The sequence below is a fragment of the Neolamprologus brichardi genome, chromosome 23 (genome assembly GCF_056152115.1).
Source record: "Neolamprologus brichardi isolate AB-2024 chromosome 23, ASM5615211v1, whole genome shotgun sequence".
Lineage (NCBI taxonomy): Eukaryota > Metazoa > Chordata > Actinopteri > Cichliformes > Cichlidae > Neolamprologus > Neolamprologus brichardi.
In genome coordinates this window covers 1,394,193-1,416,470 of record NC_142125.1, presented here as the reverse complement: position 1 = coordinate 1,416,470, position 22,278 = coordinate 1,394,193, and the positions used below count along the sequence as shown (strand labels likewise).

General features: G+C 41.1%; 2 protein-coding genes across 5 annotated transcripts; both read right to left on the bottom strand.

Annotated features, from left to right (window-relative positions):
• Positions 1-82: 82 nt before the first annotated feature.
• Positions 83-7,974, bottom strand: haus5 (HAUS augmin-like complex, subunit 5). Its single transcript, XM_087836933.1, has 20 exons — positions 7,849-7,974; positions 7,625-7,760; positions 7,480-7,542; positions 7,254-7,286; positions 7,097-7,121; positions 6,848-6,980; positions 6,123-6,282; positions 5,940-6,033; positions 5,554-5,645; positions 5,416-5,470; positions 5,186-5,313; positions 5,013-5,094; positions 4,071-4,225; positions 3,632-3,794; positions 3,393-3,473; positions 3,118-3,263; positions 2,869-2,965; positions 1,545-1,683; positions 1,245-1,377; positions 83-369 (listed from the first exon to the last, which is right to left on the bottom strand). The coding sequence occupies exons 2-20, from the start codon at positions 7,720-7,722 to the stop codon at positions 267-269; spliced, it is 1,980 nt and encodes a 659-aa protein (XP_087693059.1). The 5' UTR covers positions 7,723-7,760; positions 7,849-7,974; the 3' UTR covers positions 83-266.
• A 1,052-nt stretch (positions 7,975-9,026) lies between these two features.
• LOC102794940 (fizzy-related protein homolog) lies at positions 9,027-19,280 on the bottom strand. 4 transcript variants are annotated; one of them, XM_087836371.1, is made up of 15 exons: positions 19,199-19,274; positions 18,833-19,077; positions 17,052-17,152; positions 16,627-16,746; positions 15,042-15,105; positions 14,819-14,949; positions 14,631-14,713; positions 14,366-14,549; positions 14,227-14,292; positions 14,041-14,143; positions 12,797-12,981; positions 12,486-12,719; positions 9,900-10,004; positions 9,722-9,814; positions 9,027-9,639 (listed from the first exon to the last, which is right to left on the bottom strand). In XM_087836371.1, the coding sequence occupies exons 3-15, from the start codon at positions 17,109-17,111 to the stop codon at positions 9,598-9,600; spliced, it is 1,470 nt and encodes a 489-aa protein (XP_087692497.1). In that variant the 5' UTR covers positions 17,112-17,152; positions 18,833-19,077; positions 19,199-19,274; the 3' UTR covers positions 9,027-9,597. The 4 variants fall into 4 exon arrangements, with proteins under 4 accessions (XP_087692497.1, XP_087692500.1, XP_087692499.1 ...); XM_087836374.1 differs by having other exon boundaries at positions 14,819-14,946; XM_087836373.1 differs by lacking the exon at positions 18,833-19,077 and having other exon boundaries at positions 19,199-19,280.
• Positions 19,281-22,278: the final 2,998 nt, after the last annotated feature.

The following is a 22,278-nucleotide window of genomic DNA, read 5'->3' as shown; positions in this document are numbered from 1 at the left end:
CATTCACAATGGATTCAGCTTTGTTTTCCAATGTAGGAGCCAGAGGCAGTTTCAAACAACTTCAATGGATATGAGGAAGCAAAGAAGAAAGGAACAACTATTTTGCTTCGAAAGGGTTTATTAGTGACTCATTTACACATGGTAAGACATTAGGAGTAATGATGACAAATGACAGAAAAAACAAACACAATTTGTGCATTAAATATCTACAACAGTGTTCATTCTACCACTGAAAGGTGCTGACAGGAATCCATCACAGTATTAATCTATGGGGACTTGGCTGCTAGTTTCCACCTTTGTAACCACTGCTGAAAAGTCAGTCCTCCTTTACTGACCTCGGGAAGGACATGCTGGGCCGACCTTTCCCACCTACAACACACAAAACAGGGAAGTTAACTAGAGAATGAGACACTGCACTACTGAGCAAGGGCATGAATGGAAATAATTAGAGCCAATAAATTCAGTTAGATATTGGCCTCAGATGTGCTGGCATGAATGTTTTATTTTTTGTTTTGTTTTGATTTTTATTCAAGCCATGAAGTCATTTAGAAATGGTGTAATCACCTGTCTGTAGATAGGCAAGTTAACAGTAAGGTTTAAGACTTCGTTTACTACCAAAGAATTAAGAAAGATGGTCTTTTTTTTTTTAATGGTTTGAGCTGCAAAACTATAATTAGATGACTTAAACCACTATCAGCCAGTTTCCGTACCTGGATTAAGCTTCTACATTTAAAAAAAAAAGAAAATCTAGAAGATCACAAGTTTAAAAAAAAAAGCTTTAGTCCAAGACTGTATATTCACTCTGGAATAATGATGTTAGTCAGTCAACAATAATCAGAATCACTGACCAGGTGTAATTTATCCATTGCATTACAGAGACCAGTTAAAGAAGTACATTTATCTCTCCATAATGGACTCAAGCAACAAAAGCCTAGTCAGACAATCAATGAAAGATCATTAAAACTGCCTAAATCACTTAAATTTGGAAAGAAAAACACATACAAAAGTGTGCACGAATAATCTTAGTATTGTCTAAAGGTTAAACCAGGAAGTAGTGTTTAAAACTCTTTTAGTGATAACTCGTCCATTCACTTGCAGATGTTGTTCAGGTAACCGTGTCACTCTAGGTAATTCCCAGATCTCGATTTGTAAAAATACACCCAGATTAGAAAGGAGAAATCTCGATTAAGCTGCAATTAAAATGATAATGATAACAGGTTATCGGTTTAAAAGATGCGTCTCACCAATAAGAGATGGCGGCTTTGACTTGGTCCCCATAAGAAAGGCCCTGTGCGCAGCGGTGAGTGAGCCCTCGGACTTTTGGTACCAAAGACTTAAGAAGCTTTTGGTCCTCCTCCATGACTCTGGACAGGAGAGCTAAGAGCGCAGACAGACAGCAGTATGTTACTAAAAATCCACTGAGCATTTTATTTTTTGAGGAAATTTCTAAACATATTAAGTACGTGTACACCAAACACTGCCCTCATTTGTGTTTAAAGCAAATGCTTTGAATCTCTTATCTCCCGATAAGTTCTCCTGGTTACCTTTTTGATCAGACGCCTCCAGCTGATCCGCTTCCTTCTTTATCTTCTGCAGAGTGGCAGAGTGAAGCTGAAGTAGCTGACGAAGAAAACGCAGCTCAAGCTGTTGTGAGCGAGATCGGGAACACAACTCCTCCGGAGCCTGAAGTCGGGTGTGAAAGTCAAAGTTACTAGTATGCAATATGAGGAAAAATAAAACAGTGAAAAAGGAAACCTCCCAGCAGCTTTGGTACATGTAACTCTATTTTCCTTCTGCTCTGACTTTCAAAGATGCAATTTTTTATCATCCCTGGTTGTGAGGGGTTCAGCATCGATCAATGACCATCCGTTACAATCACTTAGGGCACATTTAAGAATTGGCTGCAAACACTGATTTTGTAGAAAATGATTTGAGAAAGATCCACAGGAAAACACAAGTGATGTTAGGATAGTGAGACGGTCACAAAGTCCCTTTAGAAGATTTCTTTGGAGGCCATTACCCAGGCAGCACGACTGAATAAACTGTTTGTAATTTCAGTCACTAAAACAATTTGAATATTTTAAAATAATACAACACAAAAATCATGATGTCACCAGTTCAGAACAATGCTCCACTGACTGACATCTACTTTTACTGAAGCAAATGACTCAGTCACACTAAAGTAAGATCATCATAGCAACCTCCTTTCAGCAAAGGAAGGAAGGAAGGAAGGAAGAATGAAGTGGTTGCCCGGTGACTGCATTGAATTTTTTTAGCGTTCAGCAACCAACTCCAACTGGACGCCCTGAGTTTGAGCGTGCAACACTCCCAAACTCTGGCAACCACCTTCAATCACACGGCGACTGCAAAGGTTGTCTGCAAATAATCGGTGTCTAATTTACGAACACGGACAGTCTGCCTGAACGACGCAATCATTCGGAGTCAGCTGAACAGAAGAGCTCGTCTGCAGAGCGTTCAGAGGATCAGGTCAAATTTCACTGCGTGTTATACCTGTATAACCATGCACGTGACAAATAAAGAATCTTAAATCTTCATTTGTAAGAGAGGACTCCAACTGCCTGTCGATTTGCAATAAACAGCTGACCTGCAGTAACTACGTCGCAATTTGTGAAAGAATTTGTTTTAAACCTACGAGTTTCTGGCTGGGCTCTTAATGCAAGTAATTAAGTGAATTTCTGTGGTATTTAGACGGTAAGGGAGGGACACAGATTTGCAATTTTCACGAATTAATCACCATATCATCACAAACTGATTGCAACCGTAGCAAAACATGAGCGTGAGAGCGAGCCGAATCAAAGAGAAAACAGTAAAACTGCAATACTTTACATGTTATATGCCAAAACTCACCTTGTACAGAGGGAATGCCAGACTCTGACACACACTGCTGAAGGTCGGGGACTGCAAGCGATGGATGGACAACCACGATGCAGGAATTCGTTGCTTACTAAACAAAACAGAATTATATTTCTGGTCAGCGAATGACACCCCTGGACAAGGACAACAATTAAATATGTTTTTGTTTTGATTCACTGCAGCTGGGCCACAGATGTACCACCAACGAGGCAAATATAGGGATACCGAGCAACATGCTCATACCCTTCGATAGTTCTGCGGTCCAGTGAAAGAAGTGAAACTGTTCCCATCTGTCTGGCCTCCTTAGACACAGCGTTCCTTAGACTGTTGGCTGCAGTGGTCACATCTTCAAACTGTGGCACTAGTTTTGCCTGGATGAATTCCTCTAACTGAGACAAAACAAAGAGTAAAATCCTCAGAGTGCTACAAAAAAACAAGAATTAAATTTTAGTCACTCTCGTTTTTCACCCCAGACTGAAGCCTCTCATCAAACATATTTCACCGTCATTGATCCTGACCTCTCTGTGAAGATGAATCAGCTGCGTCTTGGCTGTCGAGTTCCCCTTAATCAGACCTCTGATCTGCTCTTGTCTGAGAAGCTATAAAAACAAGAAAGCAGAACATGATTATTTTTATGATGTGACAAAAAGTCAGTCTCCTCACACCTAGCAACCATCTAGACATCTAGACCACAGATCGACAATATATATGCATGTTGAAAATATTTAATCCAAAAATATTGTCTGTCAACTCTCACCACTAGTTGTCTGAAGTCCAGTATGCTCTGCCACTGGCTGCGAAGGCTTCTTAGCGCCTCCTGTCGACTTTGGGCATGTTGGTCCAGTTGGATGCAGCGGTCTCTGATATGATCCCTGGCGGCTGCCTGCATCACACACTGCAGTTCCACCTCGAGAGCCGATCTAACAGTTCAGAGCGCAAGGAAAATAAAAAGCATGTAGAAGACGAGACAAAATTATTGCCTCTAAAGATATTACCACTAATTAAAATGAGCTCACGTAGCTGTTTTCAAACAGGATGTAAATACAAAGTTTAAAACCACTGTATCGTTCAGATAAAAACAACAATAACAGTGGCTGTTTGTTGCCCCCCCACAGAAACCCAACTCCAAGGTTGCAGTACTGCAAAAAAACATGAAATGTATGGCAAAGGCAGAGAGTGAATTGGAATGAACTTACAGTGCCAAGGAATCATCCTGGAGCTCATCTCTAATACTGGACACCTCGAGCTCAGCGTCCTTCTTACGGGTTTGCAGCTGGTTTTTGAGCTGCTGGACTCTGGAGCGAGTCTGGGCCAGTTCCACCAAGCTCTGCTCCACTTCTTCCCAAGCAGCCTGCAGCAACAATCACATGCATAAAAAGTTACCAATCGCAGATTCCAGGAAAAAGAAAGAGATGATCATGGTTCGATCAAGATTTTATGTATCAGGACATAATGTGTGAAAAATGTATGAAAAAATTAGTCCACTCTTACTGCTTCTGTTTATTTCATTAACTGATCATCAGCAAATGTGAGCACCACTATAGAAGCAGAACTTTTGGCACTTTGCGGTTCAGGTATGTGCCACCCATGAGGGTTTATAGGTCCCTTCCCAAACAATTTAAAGTCAATTATCCTACAGTGAGAAAGATTATTCATTCATTCAAGCTACTGAATCATATGGTGTGTTTAGCCTTTGACAGTGTTTCTGCATTTTGGATTCGTTTTTGTTAAATCAACAATGATACGGTTTAATATGACATGTGCTATTGTTTGTAGTTACCTCATTTTAAGACCAGATTATCTTTATTATGTCCTGATATGTAAACTGTTAGAATTAACATGGGGTGTGCTATTTTTCATCATGATGGTATGAACATGGTCTGCGTTGCTATTGGTATACTGCAGGGGTGGGCAACTCCAGGCCTCGAGTGCCGGTGTCCTGCAGGTTTTAGATGTGTCCATGATCCATCACAGCTGATTTAAAGGGCTAAATGACTCCTCAGCATTTCTTGAAGTCCTCCAGAGGCCTGGTAATGAACTAATCATTTGATTCAGGTGTGTTAACCCAGGGTGCGATCTAAAACCGGCACTCGAGGCCTGGAGTTGCCCACCCCTGGTATACTGCAATGTGACCGCACCTCTAAGAGGGTTTTAACTGGTGGTAACTCATTTTCCTCTTCTGCTGACATATCCAGAAGGTGATCGCTTTCATAGCGGAACCTGCATGTCAAAAAATAAATAAATACATTTTTAAAATGCATTACAATCTGGAAGCATAACGTGAAATGAAAGATCCCGATCACTGCCTTACTGCAGAGCTGTTACATCCCGTGTCACGTCCAGAGACGACAGTTTCTCCTCCAACACCTTCTGCTCTCTTGAAGCCAAATACTGCAGCGCTGATAGAACGTGGTTTGGAGGGTAAGCACCCAACACGTTCTGGTGACACAACAAGCAACAGCGTGTTAATGCAAAGTCAAAATTAAAGACAAAAACACAAATACAAAAATATTTTGTAAAATCAGACACAAACACACCAACCTCAACAGCACTCAGCCAGTACTGGAATACAGCAGTCCTCTGCTCACGGGTCATACTACAGGGAAAACAAACAAACAAGAAACTAAATACATTTTAAAAGCTGAATAACTTAAATCGAGTACAGTCTGCGGTCCTTACTGTGTGGCAGCAGAGTGCTGTGTTTTCGATTCGCACTCTTGTAAAGACTGATAGAAGTGGACCCTGTCGTCACACAGCTCTCTCACATCGCGCTAAAGAAAGAAAACAAAAGTAATGGATGATTTCATGAAGTCAACAGCTGATGCTACAGTTGCCTCGGGAAGCAACTGATTCCAGATTTGTGCGAATGTTAACATTTCTCCCAGCATACATTAGGTTAGGTTAGGTGAAGTAATGTTGGGTTAACTGGTAACTATAAATTGGCCCCAAGTCTGAATGATAGAAAACACACAGAGTCCCTCCAAAGCAGCTATATTTGCTATTTCTGTCTGATAAACATTCTAGATTTTAAACTTAAGTAAAATACAGATTCGGGCATGTTTTACCAGAACTTGTGCCTCTGTTGCCACTTTGACATTGAGGCTGTCATTGTCTCTGTTGCAAGAAGATTTATCAAACAGCACTTCAATTTCTGCTTTTCTGCAATAAACACACACAAAAAGAAAAACGTGTAAAAGGCATCGCGGCTCGTTTTCACTTAAAATGTATTAGTAAATGTTTTGTCTTACCTGGCCATCTGTTCCAGAGCCTGGCAGTGCACACTGATCTGTTGCACATCATCGGAAAGATCCTTGCGGCTCGAGATGCAGCGCTGCCTGAAAGCCTGAAGCAGCAGCTCTCTGCGTTGGCTGTCTTCCACCTGGGCCCAGGTTCGACTGATAGCGCTCTCTGTGTAATCACAGCAGAAAATGCAGCTATTAAACGCAAACGGCAAAATAATAGAGAAAAACCATTTCTGCCGTTCACCCTCAACAAAAGTTAAAGAAGAAAGATCTTTTCACAGCCATGTAAATAAGTTGAGAAAGCTGATATCACAGATTCAACCTTTTCAGCACTTTGTGGTATAACTAATATATTTGAGCTGAACCTGTCACCGTGTGAAATGTGTGAAAAAGATATTTTTTCAGAACTTCTCTCATTTTAACTTTAATTATTTTATCTTTATATAAGAAAACAATCACAAGGTGTAACTCAGTACCTTTTGAAACAAACATACACAACATCAGACATGTTTGCATCCAATCAAAGTGGTGACAACACATCAACTGATGACTTTGAATTGAGCAAAGGTGTGAATGTGAGAATGATCGGTTGCTGTCTCTCTGTGTTAGTGTCCAACGTGCACTGTGTCTCACTCAGCAGGACAGGCTCCAGTCCCCTCACAACCCAGACTGGAGGAAAATTATGGCGGAACGGCTGGAAGTCCAGCCCACAGTGTATATGATGGACTAACCTTGTGTGGCCATCTGCTCCTCTGTAACACTCATCTGAGAGTCCAGGTGACTAATCTCTTCTTTCCGCTGCTCTATCTTCTTCTGGAGATCTTTACGCCTTGCAGCCTCACTCTGGCCCTCAGCCTGACAAGACTGCACACCAGTAAACACAAACATAGCTTTTACAGAATCTCCACTTTGTGAAGTGCAATCACTAACAATTAAACTAAATTATAACTGCCGGGGAAAAGAAATAAGTTGCAGCCTACCTCTTTGTCTTGAAGCGATTTATACCTAATAACAATGTCAAGGATAACAGAGCAAATAAATAACAAAGAAAGGTAACATTCAGTTCCCGGAGAAATTTAAAGTCTGTTGGAAAGAAGCTGGAAGCTTTGCAAATCAAGTCAAGACCAAAAAGGATACCACTGAAGATTGCCACGCATGATCCTCACATTCCTAAAAAGACAAATCAGTCAGAGGTTGCAGTTTATTTTAGAAAACAGGCCATTCATACAAATGTTTTTCTTTTGTAATGAACCAGAGTCCTGAGTAAATGTTTGAGGACAGGAAATGAGCCGTGCTCTCGTTATAATTTAGTGATCAAAAGGTTTAAAAACAAAACAAAAAGCAAGCGAGAACAAAGTCTCACCTTTGCTGGAAAACATGCTGGATGACATATTTCCATATCGACTTCCCCGTCCCAACACAGAGTCTGGAAAACAATCAACATTAGTTCAAGGCTAAAAAGTTCGGTAATAACATTGATGACAGGTCATATAAGTGTAGATACCTACGTTTTAAAATAGCTGTCATTAGGCAGCCTGTCCGGGGACAGCCCGAACTCCTCTGTCGCCCAACGTTTCAAGTCCTGAACAAGATTTCTGTCTGCCATCCTGACAAATAACAGCTGGTAACGAGCTAAAGCTAAAGCTAGAAACAACAACAGGAGACTATTAGCATCAGCCAGCGTAGTTAGCTTAATGAGTGCACGTAATTCACAGATGTCCCTCCAACTTACCGTGCTCCCACGAAAGATGCCTCTTTAATTCAATAAAAACAGTTTACGGCGCTAAAACGGGAATATTGTCAAACCTAAACCTACTCAAACTTTCAAGTTCCCGCCTGTCAACAGCATTTCCGATCAACGACCACAGAGGAAGAGGAAAAGAAGAAGTACCGCCACCTGCTGGATCGGATAGCAATTACAACTACAGCCATTTGCTGTCATCAGCACAGACTGTGCATTAGCTTTGATTTTACACAAACATCTCACATAATGAAAATCATGTAAGGATCCAGAAGCCAATATTCTTTTTTTTTTTTTTTTTTAAACGTGGAGATAATTTAAAAGATGTTGTTTGTCATGTTATTTATTGCACTGTTCAACCCCAAAATCTAATCTGCTACTCACATGACATCTCATCAGGGACATTTGGTATATATAAATGCTCATGACAGCCTGCTGAAGTTCAAACCAAGCATCAGAATGGAGACGAAAGGTGATTTAAGTGACTTTGAATTTGCCGTGTTGATGTCAGAGGTCAAGGGAATACAAGTCGTTTCACCCAAGGGATGCAGAAGAGCACCTTTGAATGCAGATGAGTTAGAGCAGCAGAAGACCACACTTTGTGCCTATCAGCCAGGAACATGAGGCTTTAATTCATACTGGCTCATCAAAGGTGAACAACAAAAGCTCGGTAAAACTTTGTCCGGTCTGATCAGGCTCAATTTTTGCTTTCACATTCACACGGTAAAGTCAGAGTTTGGTGCAAACAACATGAAAGCATGGCATCGCCCTGCCCTGTGCGAGTGGTGCAGGCTGGTTGATGGTGGTGTGATGGTGTGAGGAATATCATCTCGGCACACCGGGCCCAGAAGTATCAGCTGTGCATCACTTAAATGCGACAGCCTACCCGAGTTCTGCTGCTGACCATAATCCCTTATGACCATGGTGTACTCATGTTCTGATGGTTGCTTCTGGGGAGGATAACGCGCCACATCACAAAACTCGAATGATCTAAAACTGTTTGGTTGTTTTTTCTTAAACACTGCAACAAGTTTACCAGAATCTCTGAGGAATGTTTCCAATAGCTCGTTTAATTTATGCTGCAAATAAATTATAACAATTCTGAATGTACGGGCAGGTTTTCCATCCACGCTGTAATAAATAAATATACACAAAGTCAGAAAGTGGCTCCTGAGTATCTTTTATTTGTTTTACTGCAAATAATCAGCAATTCAGTAGACGTCTAAATGCACAGCATTAGACTTTTTGTACTCAGTCACCTCTCAACCACAGTCCAAAGGTCACAATAATCATGGTGCTTGTTTTTTTATTCATAGTATAATATGTCATTAAATCACTCCAAACCTCCATCCTGTGAACAATGGTGTAAAAATAAGTCTCTGAATGTCTGTTGTATAATAAGTGTGTTAAATAAATTAAATCTGAGGTAAACAAAACACATTTCAGATGATATCAATATTCTTAAGGCTTGTGATTTCTAGTTTTGTATACTGACAAAAAAGAAAAAAAAACACCCACTTTTACATTTTTAAGCATATAATAAAAATAATAAACTCACAGCAGGTGCAAAAGAATTTTTCACACAATTTTAAAAAATAAAACTAAGTGTTGCTGTCATTCCCTTTGTGAAAAGAAAACTCACAATAAGCCTCTGATTGTACTTCATGTCTTTAGCACCAGGCGGCTGAGCTATCCGCCGATGATGGCAGGATTTTATTTCTTTAAAAAAGGTGCTTAAAGTCACCGTATCCTCTTGAAGAGATTTAAAACTGATACAGATTCCTGAAACAAAAAATGAAGAAACTTGGTTAATGTTTTCAGCAGGTGTTAAAATGGGCGGGGTTTGTTGTCGATGCCTTCTCACCTTTGTCGAGCGCGTTTTATTGAAAACGTTCCAGAAGCGTAACGTCTCGTCTCCAGCTCCCGTCACAATCGCCTCGCCGTCTGGAGACATGGCCTAAAGAGTACAACAAGTCATTCGGATTTTATCTCAATAATGTTTTTATTTATATTATCAGTGGAGAAAAAAACCCCAGACTGACCAGGTAGAGCACTCGGTAGGAGTGTCCTGTCAGCTTGGCCACCTGAGTGAGAGCTGGATATTTCCACACCAAGATTTGATTCTGAGAGTATCCGTGGGTGCTCACCTGAAAAAGAAAAGTTTGTGTATGTGTGATGGACCGAGCTGAAAAAGCAGGAGTCACAGGAATGATCCGAAAATGGGTTTTCATTTATTTACAAACAGTAAATGTTGAGCTCATGAAAGAAGTCAAAGAAACAGTGAACTGTGACCTCAGCAAACATGAGTGACCTAAACAGGAAATGACCACTATGACACAACAGGAGTAAGTAAACAAACCACAAAACGATGCAGCACAGTCCAGTTTAATAATAAACTAAACACCAAAGAAGAAAATCAAAACTAAACGCTAAACTCAAACATTTAACTAAAGAAAACACACTTTCTCCCCCTTCAGCAGGAAGTGGTGGTGCGGTCCAATCATCCCCTCTACGCGTTTCACTGCTTTAAACGCCACCTTTTGTTTCCTTTACCTGTTTCTTATCTGCCACGATCGGTGAGAGAGGCCAGACAAAGATTAAACCAAGAATCAGAAATAAATTGGTGTAAATACAAAAGCAAACTAAATGTGCGCACTTACAAACAAATGTATCCAAACAATAAACTTACTGCAAACTGAAGTGTGTTATTGTACACCAGAGCTACCGACTTTTAGAGTGCAGTCATGGGTTTGGCCACCACAGTATGTAAAGGCGATATAGCTGAATTAATCTTTGAAAACCTCGTCTTTCTTTCGGGGTCGCTACAGCAGATCATCTCAGCCCATCCCCAGCATCCTCTGTCGCACCAACCCTCTGCATTTCCTCCTTCACTGCATCCACCAACCTTCTCTGTAGTCTTCCACTATCCTTCCCTCTGCACATGTCCGAACCATTATGTTACCGTTTTATGGCGTAACTGTTGAACCCATAACGGATAACCTTTGTGTCAAGCTCGGATCACAAATTCAAAATGTCATTAAAAGGGCTGAAAGATGATTAGCATGCTCCATCCATCTTCCCCCCAGAAGATATCTGAAGAGTCAGTGATTGAGTGGGTTTGGGGGGGGGAAAATCACGTCCTTAATAAGGAGCATGACTGATGAAGAATAAAGTACGAGACTCCTGCCTGACAGAATCTGTCCTCCTGCTCATCACTAATACCAAACGATTCATCTCTTTATCTGTGTATTTAAAGTTCACATTAAATCAAACATGACAGTTACCTTATGTGACAGTAACTCACCTACTTGCCAGTTTTGGGTCCAGCAACAGCAAATCAGTAATTTTACGCTAATTTTACATGCAATGAAACAGAGTTTTGAGTTTTAATCTCCCTCACTCATGATTATAGAGCTGAGGTCGATCCATGCAGAAGCCGCTGGAGCTGGCCAATCAGAACAGCTCTGGACATGTATCCAATCGACTTCAAAAAATGCTCTTAACTAGAGACGGGTACCGGTATCCGGTGCCATACATAAACTGTAGTAACCAGACCGTAAAGCAGCGCACATTTCGGTGCTTTTTTTCCCCCCTGAGATGTCACACACTTTAGATTCTAGCCAATCATTTTACGTTTCCGAGGATAGTAGGCGGGTCCAGGTACGTAAGTTCTTTTAGAGCAGAGCTACAGATTAAAAATGTCCAAGATGAAGCGGTCAAAGTCTGGCTGTACTTCACAGCAAAAGATGCAAACTCAGCAGCTGCAACAAGTGCTTTAAGCTGATACTGTGATACTGTCAAAGGAGGTAACACCTCAAATCTGATGAAACACCTGGCGACGCATAGCGTTTTTTTTTAAAAGCCGAGAAATGCGCCATATTTGATAGCTTGCTGCGAGACCTCACACCGAGCACATCTACTGCGGGTGTGGTGCCTGTTATCGACCCGGAGTTAGCAACATCCCCCAAAAACCCGAAGAGGAGAGTCCTGGCCCCTAGCCCTGCCAGTGTAGCAGAAATGATGAGGATGATGATGCAGCAGCAGCCGTTCTTCTCTGCGTGAATCGCTTAATGTTGTTCGTGTGTAATTAAGTTGAGTAGGCTAACCACGTTATTACATTAATGCATGTAAGGTGAACTAGCAAACACCATCATAGCTACATGCGGCTGTCTTCTTGTTTGATGGCAGATACTCCCTTCACCCTGGACAAAAAGGCTAAAATGACCAAAGAAAAAGTGGAAAACAGCTAAACATGAGAGGTTTTTGGACAAAGTTTGTGTTTTTTCCATTGTTTAAGCTGCTTCCAGCCAAGAGTGATACCATATATGCCCCATAGCTGCAGAAAAGGCTAACATTGTTATCTTTTTACAAAAAAACAGCTGAACATGAGAGGTTTTTGGACCAATTTTGTGTTCTCCATTCTTTAAGCACCGGTTTGAGCACCGTTTAAGCACCGGCACCGTTTCAAAAGTACCGGTTTGGCACCGGTATCGGATAAAACCTAAACGATACCCATCCCTACTCTTAACGTATCGCTGCTGACCTACATTTTTAATCAGTGTCTTTACAACTACAAATGGTAATAAATTCACAGACAGCAAATCCACTGTGCATGTGGGGTCTCTTACCAGCTCATTAGCATGTTTGGACCAGGCCAGGTTGCAGACCTGAGAGCCGGTGTCCATGCACTGCAGCGGCTGTGATGTCAGGGTATTCCAAAATCTAATGCAGCGGTCGGCGGTGCCGCCGCCCGAGGCCAGCAGGCCGTGCTGATGGGGGGACCAGGCGATGGCTTTAACTGCAGCCAGGTGATCGGTGTACGTCTGCACGGGACTGAGCGACGAGTGGTTCCACACCAACAGCTAAGACCACAAATCGAACACTCATCATCAGTGAGCAAAGCAAATCCATACAGTCTTTGTGGTTGATTAAAATCTACCTTGTTGTCATTGCCGCCAGAGGCGAGCAGCTGGTGGTCAGTGCTCCACTTCAAACCGCACACTTCCTGTCTGTGTCCCTGCAGGCGCCTCTCTGACTGCAGCGGAGGCGTCCGCGCGTCTCGCTGGAGGATCATACGATCTCGGCTTCCCGAAGACAACTGGTCGGCGTTCCAAGCCAGAGCTCCTGTAATCAGAGTAACTTTAACTTAGACACAGTCTTAGCTGCTCCGCTTTAACCCTTTAAGACCTACCATAGAACCAAGTCCGCCAGAGCTTATATTATATGTTTACATGCTGTGGAGCCATTTTTGGGAGCATTTCAAGTTGCTATACATCAATACAACCGTTACAGCCTAAAGTTTAATAATATGTCTGCATTAAGTGCATAGTAATTACATAAATTGCAAAAAAGTGCAATAAACTACAAAAAAATGTAAAATCGTTTTTGTTTTTTTAACATATATTTCTAGTTAGAGAAATTTAAGAGGCTTATCCCTCAAAACTGTAAATACAAAAAAGTTGCACAAAATAGTTTCCCACCACAGGAAATTTATTTTGAGTGTCTTCATAGTTTTATTTTTGAAATACACCAATTTTTATACACTGCAGGAAAAACGAAAATAAATATTATGATGCAAATTTGCAAAAAAGCAGCATATGCATCAAAATAAACTATTTCCAGCAGTGCAATATGAGTCCTAAGCATCCCAGAAACCACACAGAAAGTCATAAAGTCAAACATAACTTTTAAAAACACCAGTATAGGCTCATGAGGCCCTGATGGTAAAAAACTACATTTCCGCAAAATGATGTCACTTCCGGTTTCGGGCAGGTCATGGCGGACATGCGATAGTTCGCTGACGTCTATTCCAACGTAGGAAGTGTTATGAACAGGTGATCGGATCAGCAAAGCGTGTTTCTGGAATATTATGTTTTTGTTGCTGCAAGTGCTTTTTATGCAGTTTTTGCAAAACTATATGTGGAAGGAAACTGTGACCGAGGACAAGCTGATGGCAGAAGATGTAAGTACAACTCCTCAGGTTTCATATGCAAAAAACATTATTGCACTAGCTCACGTGGTTGCAGAGCTACCGGGATTTAAAAATAGTTACGCAAAACGGAGCGTGCTGCTCTGACCGGCTTTAAAGGGTTAATGACCTCCAGGATGTCTCAACTTTATCCTGGCTGATATTTCAAGTATTCCTTTAGGATCATTTCTGAAGCCACAATCACACTAACTCACCGACTCTGGCTGTGTGGCCCTCCAAGGCAAAAAGCTTTTTGCCAGCAGCAGCATCCCAGATCTGAACATAGCCTTTGTGAGTTCCCACGGCTACAAGGTTCCCCTAAAACAAAGTGCAAAGCATCTTCTTAATAACAAAAAACAACTAACAGGTTTCGTTGACAGCAGTCTGCTCCGTGTACTCACCCTTTCAGACCATCCGACCGATGTGACAGAGTCGCCCTCTACTGACAAATCGCACAGTCTGGTCACCTGAGGACACTTAGCTAGTGAGTCACTGTTGCACAGCAACAACAAACAGAAATTTACACTCCAGTATCGGTACCTGGCTGGTGCATGCGCTCCACAGGTAAACACACGTGCCCAGCCCCACACTGAGCATATTGAGAGCCGACCAGTCCACCAGGTTGAGATAAAAGTCATCCTGCAGCTCTGGAGCGTCCAGGACTTTAAAGGGAATCTTGGAGATCTTGCGAGTCGGCTTCCTTGGTGAACGCAACAACTTCTGACTGCAACAGGAAGTTCAGGTATAACGTGACTCCAAAGTGCAGGGATGATCTCAAACTTTAGAGCTCAAACAGCGCTCTTACCTTTTATTGCTGACGGGTGATAACGAGTAGGGAGAGATGTTGGTGCCGTCTTCTGATGACAAGCTTTTGGTGTTGAGCGAGTACTGAAAAGCAAACGTGCATCATTAGAGCAAACAGAGGTCTGATCAGAGCACGAACATGGTGCGCTAACAGTGCAAGATGACCGAGAGAATCTGAGACTTCCGTACAGAGAAGAGACTCCTCTTCTCGGGCGGGGACGATTGCAGACGTCTGTCCTCCGTCTGGGGATCCTGGATCTTTTCTATTCCTGCTCCCAGCAGCTCATTCTTCAGCAAAGCAGAGTAGGCCAGCCCGTCTGCTACAGCGACAGCAGTGACATTTGATTCATGTGCAGGTATAAAAGAATAACAAGGAAACAGCAAAACTTAGACAATTTCAAAACATATTCACCTTTGATATTGTCAGACGAGGCATCCTTTGTTTTTTTGTTCACAGTCGGGGACTTCTCATTTTCCTGCACATAAATCATGAAGGTTATTGATCAATTTATAACATTTACACTGTAAATTATTTCATACAACAAACCGAGCAATCATCATTCAAGGGTTCGTCTTCATTTTTACCATTTTAAACATTTGGAAAACAAACATCACAACTTTAGAAAATGTGAAACAGGAGAGTTTTCCCTCCATAACCCGAACCAGCCGACTTACACGACTATTTAATTTCCACTAATTCATGAAGTTGCTGTCAAAGCCCAGAGAGGAGCGACCTCACCAGCTGTGGACACTGAGACACTTTTCCTACTGTCGGCTATTTTCGCTGCTTAAATAAAACACAGTAGGGCTGCCACGATTAGTCGACTAGTCACGATTACGTCGACTATCAAAATCGTCAACGACTGATTTAATAGTCGACGCGTCGTTTGAAGCTTTGTAAGATCCCAAAAGACGCAGGAATAAGTAGTAGGATTTAAGAGTGTAATAACGGACTGAAACAGAAGATGGCAGCACTGCATGTACAAGGATGCCAGCTGCCGTTAAACCCCGAAGAAGAAGAAGCTATGTCCCAGAATTCATAGCGCAGCCCAGTTCAGTTTCCAACAATGGCGGCAGCTAGTTAGTTTTAATATTACTCTTATTATTCTTTCTGGGTCACAAAATAAACGTTTAACATGTTTTCAGGCGAGAATGTAGCTGTGTAAACCTCAAATATCTGCTCAGTTTATCAAGACACCACATATTTTCAAAAGCGCTCCGACGTTTTCGGAGACGTCTGTTAGCCACTAGCTCGATAGCTAGCCGGGGGCTAGGCTCACTAGAGCCGTGAGAACACCGGACTCGCGGCTAATTGTTTTCAAACCCACCGCCGTCTTTCGCTACTCAGGTTAAACATGATATATAAGTCACTTAGATAACTTAAAAATGTTATTGTTTGGCTTTTTTTTTTAGTATTTTATTTGTTCCTGAGTAAATCGGTTTGGCTGAGATTAAAGTTATAGTTTTTACACAGCTGAATAAACGTCAAGCAGACAGCTGATTATCAGAAGTGTGAGATGCTCGAGAATTTACTCCGGTGTCCTGTTATATTTTAGATAGCAAGGAGTTTATTAAACTTCACCAAAACAATCTGCAAATTTCATTAAAATTTAATAAACTATCATCTTGTCTTTATTTTTAGTTAGCACATACCTTAAACACTTCAAGCTGTAAGCTAATGATAGTTATATAAGAGCAGATGCTGCTGGTGCAATAAGCTGTAAGTTTTACGTCCAATGGATGATGATCTGATTAGTCGATTAATCGCAAAAATAATCGGTGACTAGTCGACTATCAAAATAATCGTTTGTGGCAGCCGTAAAACACAGAAGTGCTCTTTGATGTTCTTTCAAGAGTTTTTGAAAAACTTAAAGTGACAAAACAACAACAACAAAAAAAAAAGTGTTTTTCCACAACGTCAAAATTAAAACATGAACCACTGAGTGTGTCCACACAGCTCTCTTACAAAAACCCAAAAACTTAAAACACAGTCTCACGTTGATCCTGTGAAAGTTGATATCCCAGTTTGCTCCCGCTCTGGTAGGTATGAATCGGTCTCCAAGCTTAGTGGGCGAGGACAGTGGTGAGCCGGCGGGTGTCCGACTGTTCTGCAGTTTCTGCAACACAAACATTTATCATTAAGTATGTTAGTTTATGAACACAGAGGTTTGGTTAGTGATTACGTCATCTAAGATCTAACTTAATAATGTCACACATTCAGCACTGATGCACATCTTTATTAAGTTTCCATACTGCAGCCAATGTGGTTACAATATCTGAGTAGATAAAAGAATAATTCTCTACAAGGAATAAATTAATAAAGCAAATTTCAAATCAGATGAAGGGATGGAAAAAAACTGACACTTTCTCATATTATTAAGGATGAAAACTAGGAAGAGGAGAAACTAAGCGAACGACTCACAAAGATGTCATTCTCAATGTTAATTTGGCGTAGGAGGCGATGTTCATAGTCGGGATCCATCCTGGACCCTGAACCCTCAACCGCAGAGTGGGAGGACACAGCTGTGCAATACAAACAAGGCAGTTAATAAATAAACAAGCAGTTTAATCGAGATTGGGGCAACAATGTAAAAATCATCCCATTGTGATAACACTTTCTTTGCAACCACAATCGTTGCCTAAAAGTTTTTATGGACCAAGTTTTGGATATATAAAATGAACGCTGTGAAATTTTTGTGTTTTAAGATATTTAGATTTTACAATAGTCCACCCCCATCATAAAAATAAATCAAGATATGTAATTTGGAACCAACACATCAAAAAAATCTAAAGTTGAACAAAAAACAGGCAGTCCTACAGAGTACCATCTGAAAACTTTAGGATGGCGTTTTATTTGTATCACACTATGTGCTGACATTTTTGCTTTTGTCATATTTACTCAACCAGCATCACAGTTGAGTAAAAATATGGAGATTTTGATGAAGAATTTCAAGTTTAAAGTGTTTTACATGTTTTATTTTGCATTACTGTGAAGTATGACTTTATACTGTTTGGAAATGATCACTCTTTTGCAACATGAATGTATTAGTTTGTGCACAAACACGGGACTTCACAGGACCGCTTTGACACTTTTAAAGCAGCGGTCTCCAACCTTTTTTGCGCCACGGACCGGTTTATGCCCGACAATATTTTCATGGACCGGCTTTTAAGGTGTCGCAAATAAATACACCAAAATAAAACTAGTACCAGTACCGAAAAAAAGAAAATTTATTCATAACACGCGTGAAAAGACCAAGGAAAACCGAGTAAACGATAAAAACGATAACAAAATAACACTGAAAACCGATAAAAACTATACATTTCACACCTGAGCCTCAACTCTCGCAGCCGGTACCAAATGACTCAGGACCGGTACCGGTCCGAGGCCCGGGGGTTGGGGACCGCTGTTTTAAAGTACCCGTTCCTAACTAGTGGTTCATTTTTATGGTAAGAAAGCCCAAAGGATACATCAGACTTTTATCTTTAATACTTCTTGAGCTGTCCAAGTTCAAACATTGCCTCAGATTTCAAAGTGTGAACAAACCTGCTGGAAATCCCATTTTTCTAATAAAATTATCTAGAAAAGCATCTTATAAAAGCTTTAAACTTCACATAAATCTGTGTATATTAATACAATTTGGAGCATAAAACTTTTAGGTCAATCTGGGATAGTCGAGCAGGAGGACCATGATGGCTTGAGAATTATATTGTGCCCACTTTTTCTTTTGTTGCTTTGTTTTGTTTTTGTGGGCACATTTTAGGTGGACGCAGTCAGAAAATTAGAGTAAAGACTGGCTGTTTTTCTGATTTAAGTTTTAAAATTATAAAAGCAAGAAGTTATTATTTTAAAATGTTGTTAAATCACCATGTTGATGTTGTAGCAGGCTATCTAAAAGCAGCAGTTTTAGTGCTCACCTGCTAACTGTGCACTGCAAAACAAATCGATTACTCAACTTTAAATAACCAGAACATTTAGCCCCAACTACACCAAATCAGTGCTGGTTTGAAAAGCACTAATTACCTCAGGGTAACAGCACAACTCATTATTAACCGGTTACGAAAATCTAACAAGCTTTAGAGATTCATTTGTAGCTAAATGTCTTCAAAGACGCTTATTTGTGCTAAATTAGAAGCAGGCGATGATAACTACCGTTAGCTTACTTAGCTAAGGGCTATCCGCTCATATTTGTCGGGACAGCATACCTAAAACGAGCCAGCTCCGGCAGACCACCTCCGGACAGAAACAGCGGGGACAGCCCGGCGAGCAGACGATCCGGACCGGCTATTTAAAACCATTCAGGCTCAGGTGCGGCTTGTTGTTTAGCTGAGGTCTACGTGACATTGCATTGTGGGAGTTTTGTGTCACTCCGGTGACGTACATCATAACACGGAAGTGTCCATATTTATTGCTGCAAGCAGGATGCTGTAAGGTGGGATGCTGGAGCCAACTACCGGGAAAAAGAAGTGTTTTAAAAGCACTGATCGTGGATAAAGACTGACACGGTTAGGATGTTATATTTATCCCAATATCTGTGCTACAGTTAAAGTGATGTCATAAATTAGTCTCACCAAATGGTCCAAAATATTAAAGAGGAAGCAGTTTAACATCAACATGAGTCGTGCTGGGAACTTCTGATGCAGCAGCTCAAACTTAAATAAAAACATTAAAAGCGAATACCTCCTGCCATTGTTTCAGTTACCTGTAATACCCACGTTTCAAGCATAGAGGGAGCACTAGAGCCATAGCTAGATAGATGCTCACGGCATACATCTTTAGAAGAACAGAATAAATAACCACTTTATTGTCATTCAGCACATACACCAGTTAGTGCACATCAGAATATCATTTTGGTGCTTTTATTCACCATTGATTGTACCATATAAATAACAAATAAATCTAAATCTAGGGTATGAAAAAAAAATCTATGTACACTTAAGAATATAAGAGAAATTTATATACATTATTTAAAAAAGAAAAGAAGAAAACTTGCACAGAATACTGGGAAAATAAAACTAAAAACATACGTTGCACAGCAAAAATAACAGCATTTAATAACTTAATAACTTCTGGCATAATCCTGGCTGGACGTTTGACCACTCTTCCTGTATGGACCAAGCGTAGTCCACTTTCAGTAGTGTTGAGGTCGGGTCCTTGAGAAGGCCATTCCAGATGTTAATGTCAACCTACAACCAGTTTTGATGTGTGCTTTAGATCACTGCTGTGTTTAAATACCCACTTGTGTCCCAGTTTCAACTGTCTGGATGTGGACTGGAGGTGAAGATTCCTCCTCTTCATTATTCCATCCACTTTTTGCAGTGTAGCGGTCCCACCCAGGGCACGGTAAATGGTAAATGGCCTGTATTTGTATAGCGCTTTTACTAGTCCCTAAGGACCCCAAAGCGCTTTTACACATCCAGTCATCCACCATTCACACACACATTCACACACTGGTGATGGCAGCTACATTGTAGCCACACTGTTTGAATTTGTAATTCTTGGAATCTGCAGTTGTTTGGAGACGTCTCCAGAGATTTTTTTCCACCTTGTGTAAATGTACATTTCTTCTTTATAGATATTGACGGAGTTTTTTGGATTTTCACATTGTTCTGAGTATCGGTGAATCTACTGAGTGCTCTCAAGCAGATCCTTCTCATGCAGGCAACAAAAAACTACCAGTTGTAGTCGATCACGACCACCACAAAGAAGTTAATAGAAGTTCACAGCCTCTGGATTTTTTTTGTATCCACATATCACAGTAAGCAAATGAAAGTATTTTATGCATTTTTAATGAAAGCCGATCACAAACTTCAGTAAAGACAGTGGTTTCAGCTTCTGAAGATCTACTGTTTAGAGGAGGGATATTGGCTTTATTGGACAAAGAACGATGAATAAGGAGGAAAAGAAGAAGACGACAGAGAAGATCCATGGATGCAGCAAAGGTGGACATGCAGAGGGTTGGTGTGACAGAAGAGAATACCAGGGATCGAGTGAGCTGGAGGCAGATGATGTGCTGTGGTGATCCCTAAAGGGAGCAGCTGAAAGAAGAAAGACAGGGTTCAGTGAGAAATCAGGTACGAGTACTCTGCTGGTCCTGCGCTGGGAAATTCAGCTGTAGAAATAAAAGCTTCAGCTATGATGATCTAACATCATGTTAAGAAGAAATATCCTCCCTGCCTTCATTTACCAGCACAAACCTGTAGTGTAACATCTTACTGAACAACAGTCAGTAAATTGGATGCTTAATATAAGGTGGTATTGTGTCTTCACTTTCTATTTGGGGCTCGTTGTCTGCTACAAACTCTGCTGAAACAAAGTGAGATCGCAGCTCTTCTGAGAAAGAAAATGCAGATGGAGTGACTCACCATGAAATATTTGATCATCTAATCAAATCTGAAGCCCGGTCTTGTTTTAAGAGAGTCTGGGTGTATTTTTAGACCCGACAGCTTGCGTGTCCCACTGTCCTGCTCTAGATGATATTGTAACAGGATTATAGAGTCATAAAGTGAGTGTGTGTGTGTTTGAATGTTGCATGCTCATCCAAACAGACTGCTGAAAGTACTTTTCTGCCACCGCCTCCCTCCATAAAGTGGCCTTTGAAATGCACAGCTAATGACCATGCAGCAGTAACAAAAGCCTGAGCGCTGGGCCTTTAATGCTGCCAATTGTAGTGATGATAATCACACACTGAGCGCAGAGAGGGCTCTCCCCCCCCCCCCCCGTGAACTTCACTCTGTGTTTTCTGGTGAGTGGGCCTAAAGAAATTCACCACATCAGACACACAACGTAGTCCTGCAAGTGTGAACGAAGCATCACCCCACACACACACACACACACACTCTCTCTCTCGATCTATTTGTCCCCCTCAGACACACCCACACAGCACTGGCGCCAACAACTAAATCCCCCACCCCTTTTCCTCCCTCCCCCCGTTAGCTGACCTCTAATTATGTCATGCGAAAAAGCTGTGTCCCATTGAAAAGCTCCCTTAATCAAACCCAATTAATTCCGCTTTTTTCCCTTATTATCCTTTGCAAGGAACGCGTCTTTCCAATAAGACTGTTAACTCCAACCGTGGCGCTTTCAGATCTACTCGGGTGCAGGAGCAAAATAATAGACTGCACAATTAATCAATTAGTCATCAGGGATTCAGTTGTTCCTAATGAACACAGTTGCTGTGTATTAGAGGGGCGTTAGAGATGCCTCAAAGTTCCTCGTCTTTCTGTTTGGAAATGTGTCTACAAGTTGAATTCTTTGACTTTCACCGCTGTACTGCACAAGAAAACACAACTGAAAGAACTTTATGAATTTTTTGTTGTTACACTACTGATCACGTCGGGATGTTTCTGGTTCCTGGTTCTTTTAGAATCAGGGAGTCTGGACATGACGGACATATTATCAAAAAGAGGTTTTTTGGTGTATTTTGGTAGCTGACGTGATCAAAAGCTTCAGTCATTTAATTGACTTCCTACTGTGTCACCTGTGTTCCTGGCAGTGTTGGTCAAGTTACTTGAAAAAAGTAATCAGTAACTAATTACTGATTACTTCCCCCAAAAAGTAATCCCGTTACTTTACTGATTACTTATTTTCAAAAGTAATTAAATACTTAGTTACTTTTTAAAAACACGATTTACAACCTGAATAGGTGATA

Bases quoted from the DNA above. Each gene is read 5' to 3' on its own strand.
- haus5 (XM_087836933.1), bottom strand. From the start codon at position 7,722: ATGGCAGACAGAAATCTTGTTCAGGACTTGAAACGTTGGGCGACAGAG. The intron at 7,287-7,479 runs GTGAGACTTTGT...TTGTCTTTTTAG, and splicing joins CAGCATGTTTTCCAGCAAAG to GAATGTGAGGATCATGCGTG. The intron at 6,283-6,847 runs GTTAGTCCATCA...GTGATTACACAG, and splicing joins GGAGCAGATGGCCACACAAG to AGAGCGCTATCAGTCGAACC.
- LOC102794940 (XM_087836373.1), bottom strand. From the start codon at position 17,111: ATGGATCCCGACTATGAACATCGCCTCCTACGCCAAATTAACATTGAG. The intron at 15,106-16,626 runs GTGAGACTGTGT...ATTTATGTGCAG, and splicing joins TCAACTTTCACAGGATCAAC to GAAAATGAGAAGTCCCCGAC. The intron at 10,005-12,485 runs GTAAGAGACCCC...TTTCTTTTTCAG, and splicing joins CCAAACATGCTAATGAGCTG to GTGAGCACCCACGGATACTC.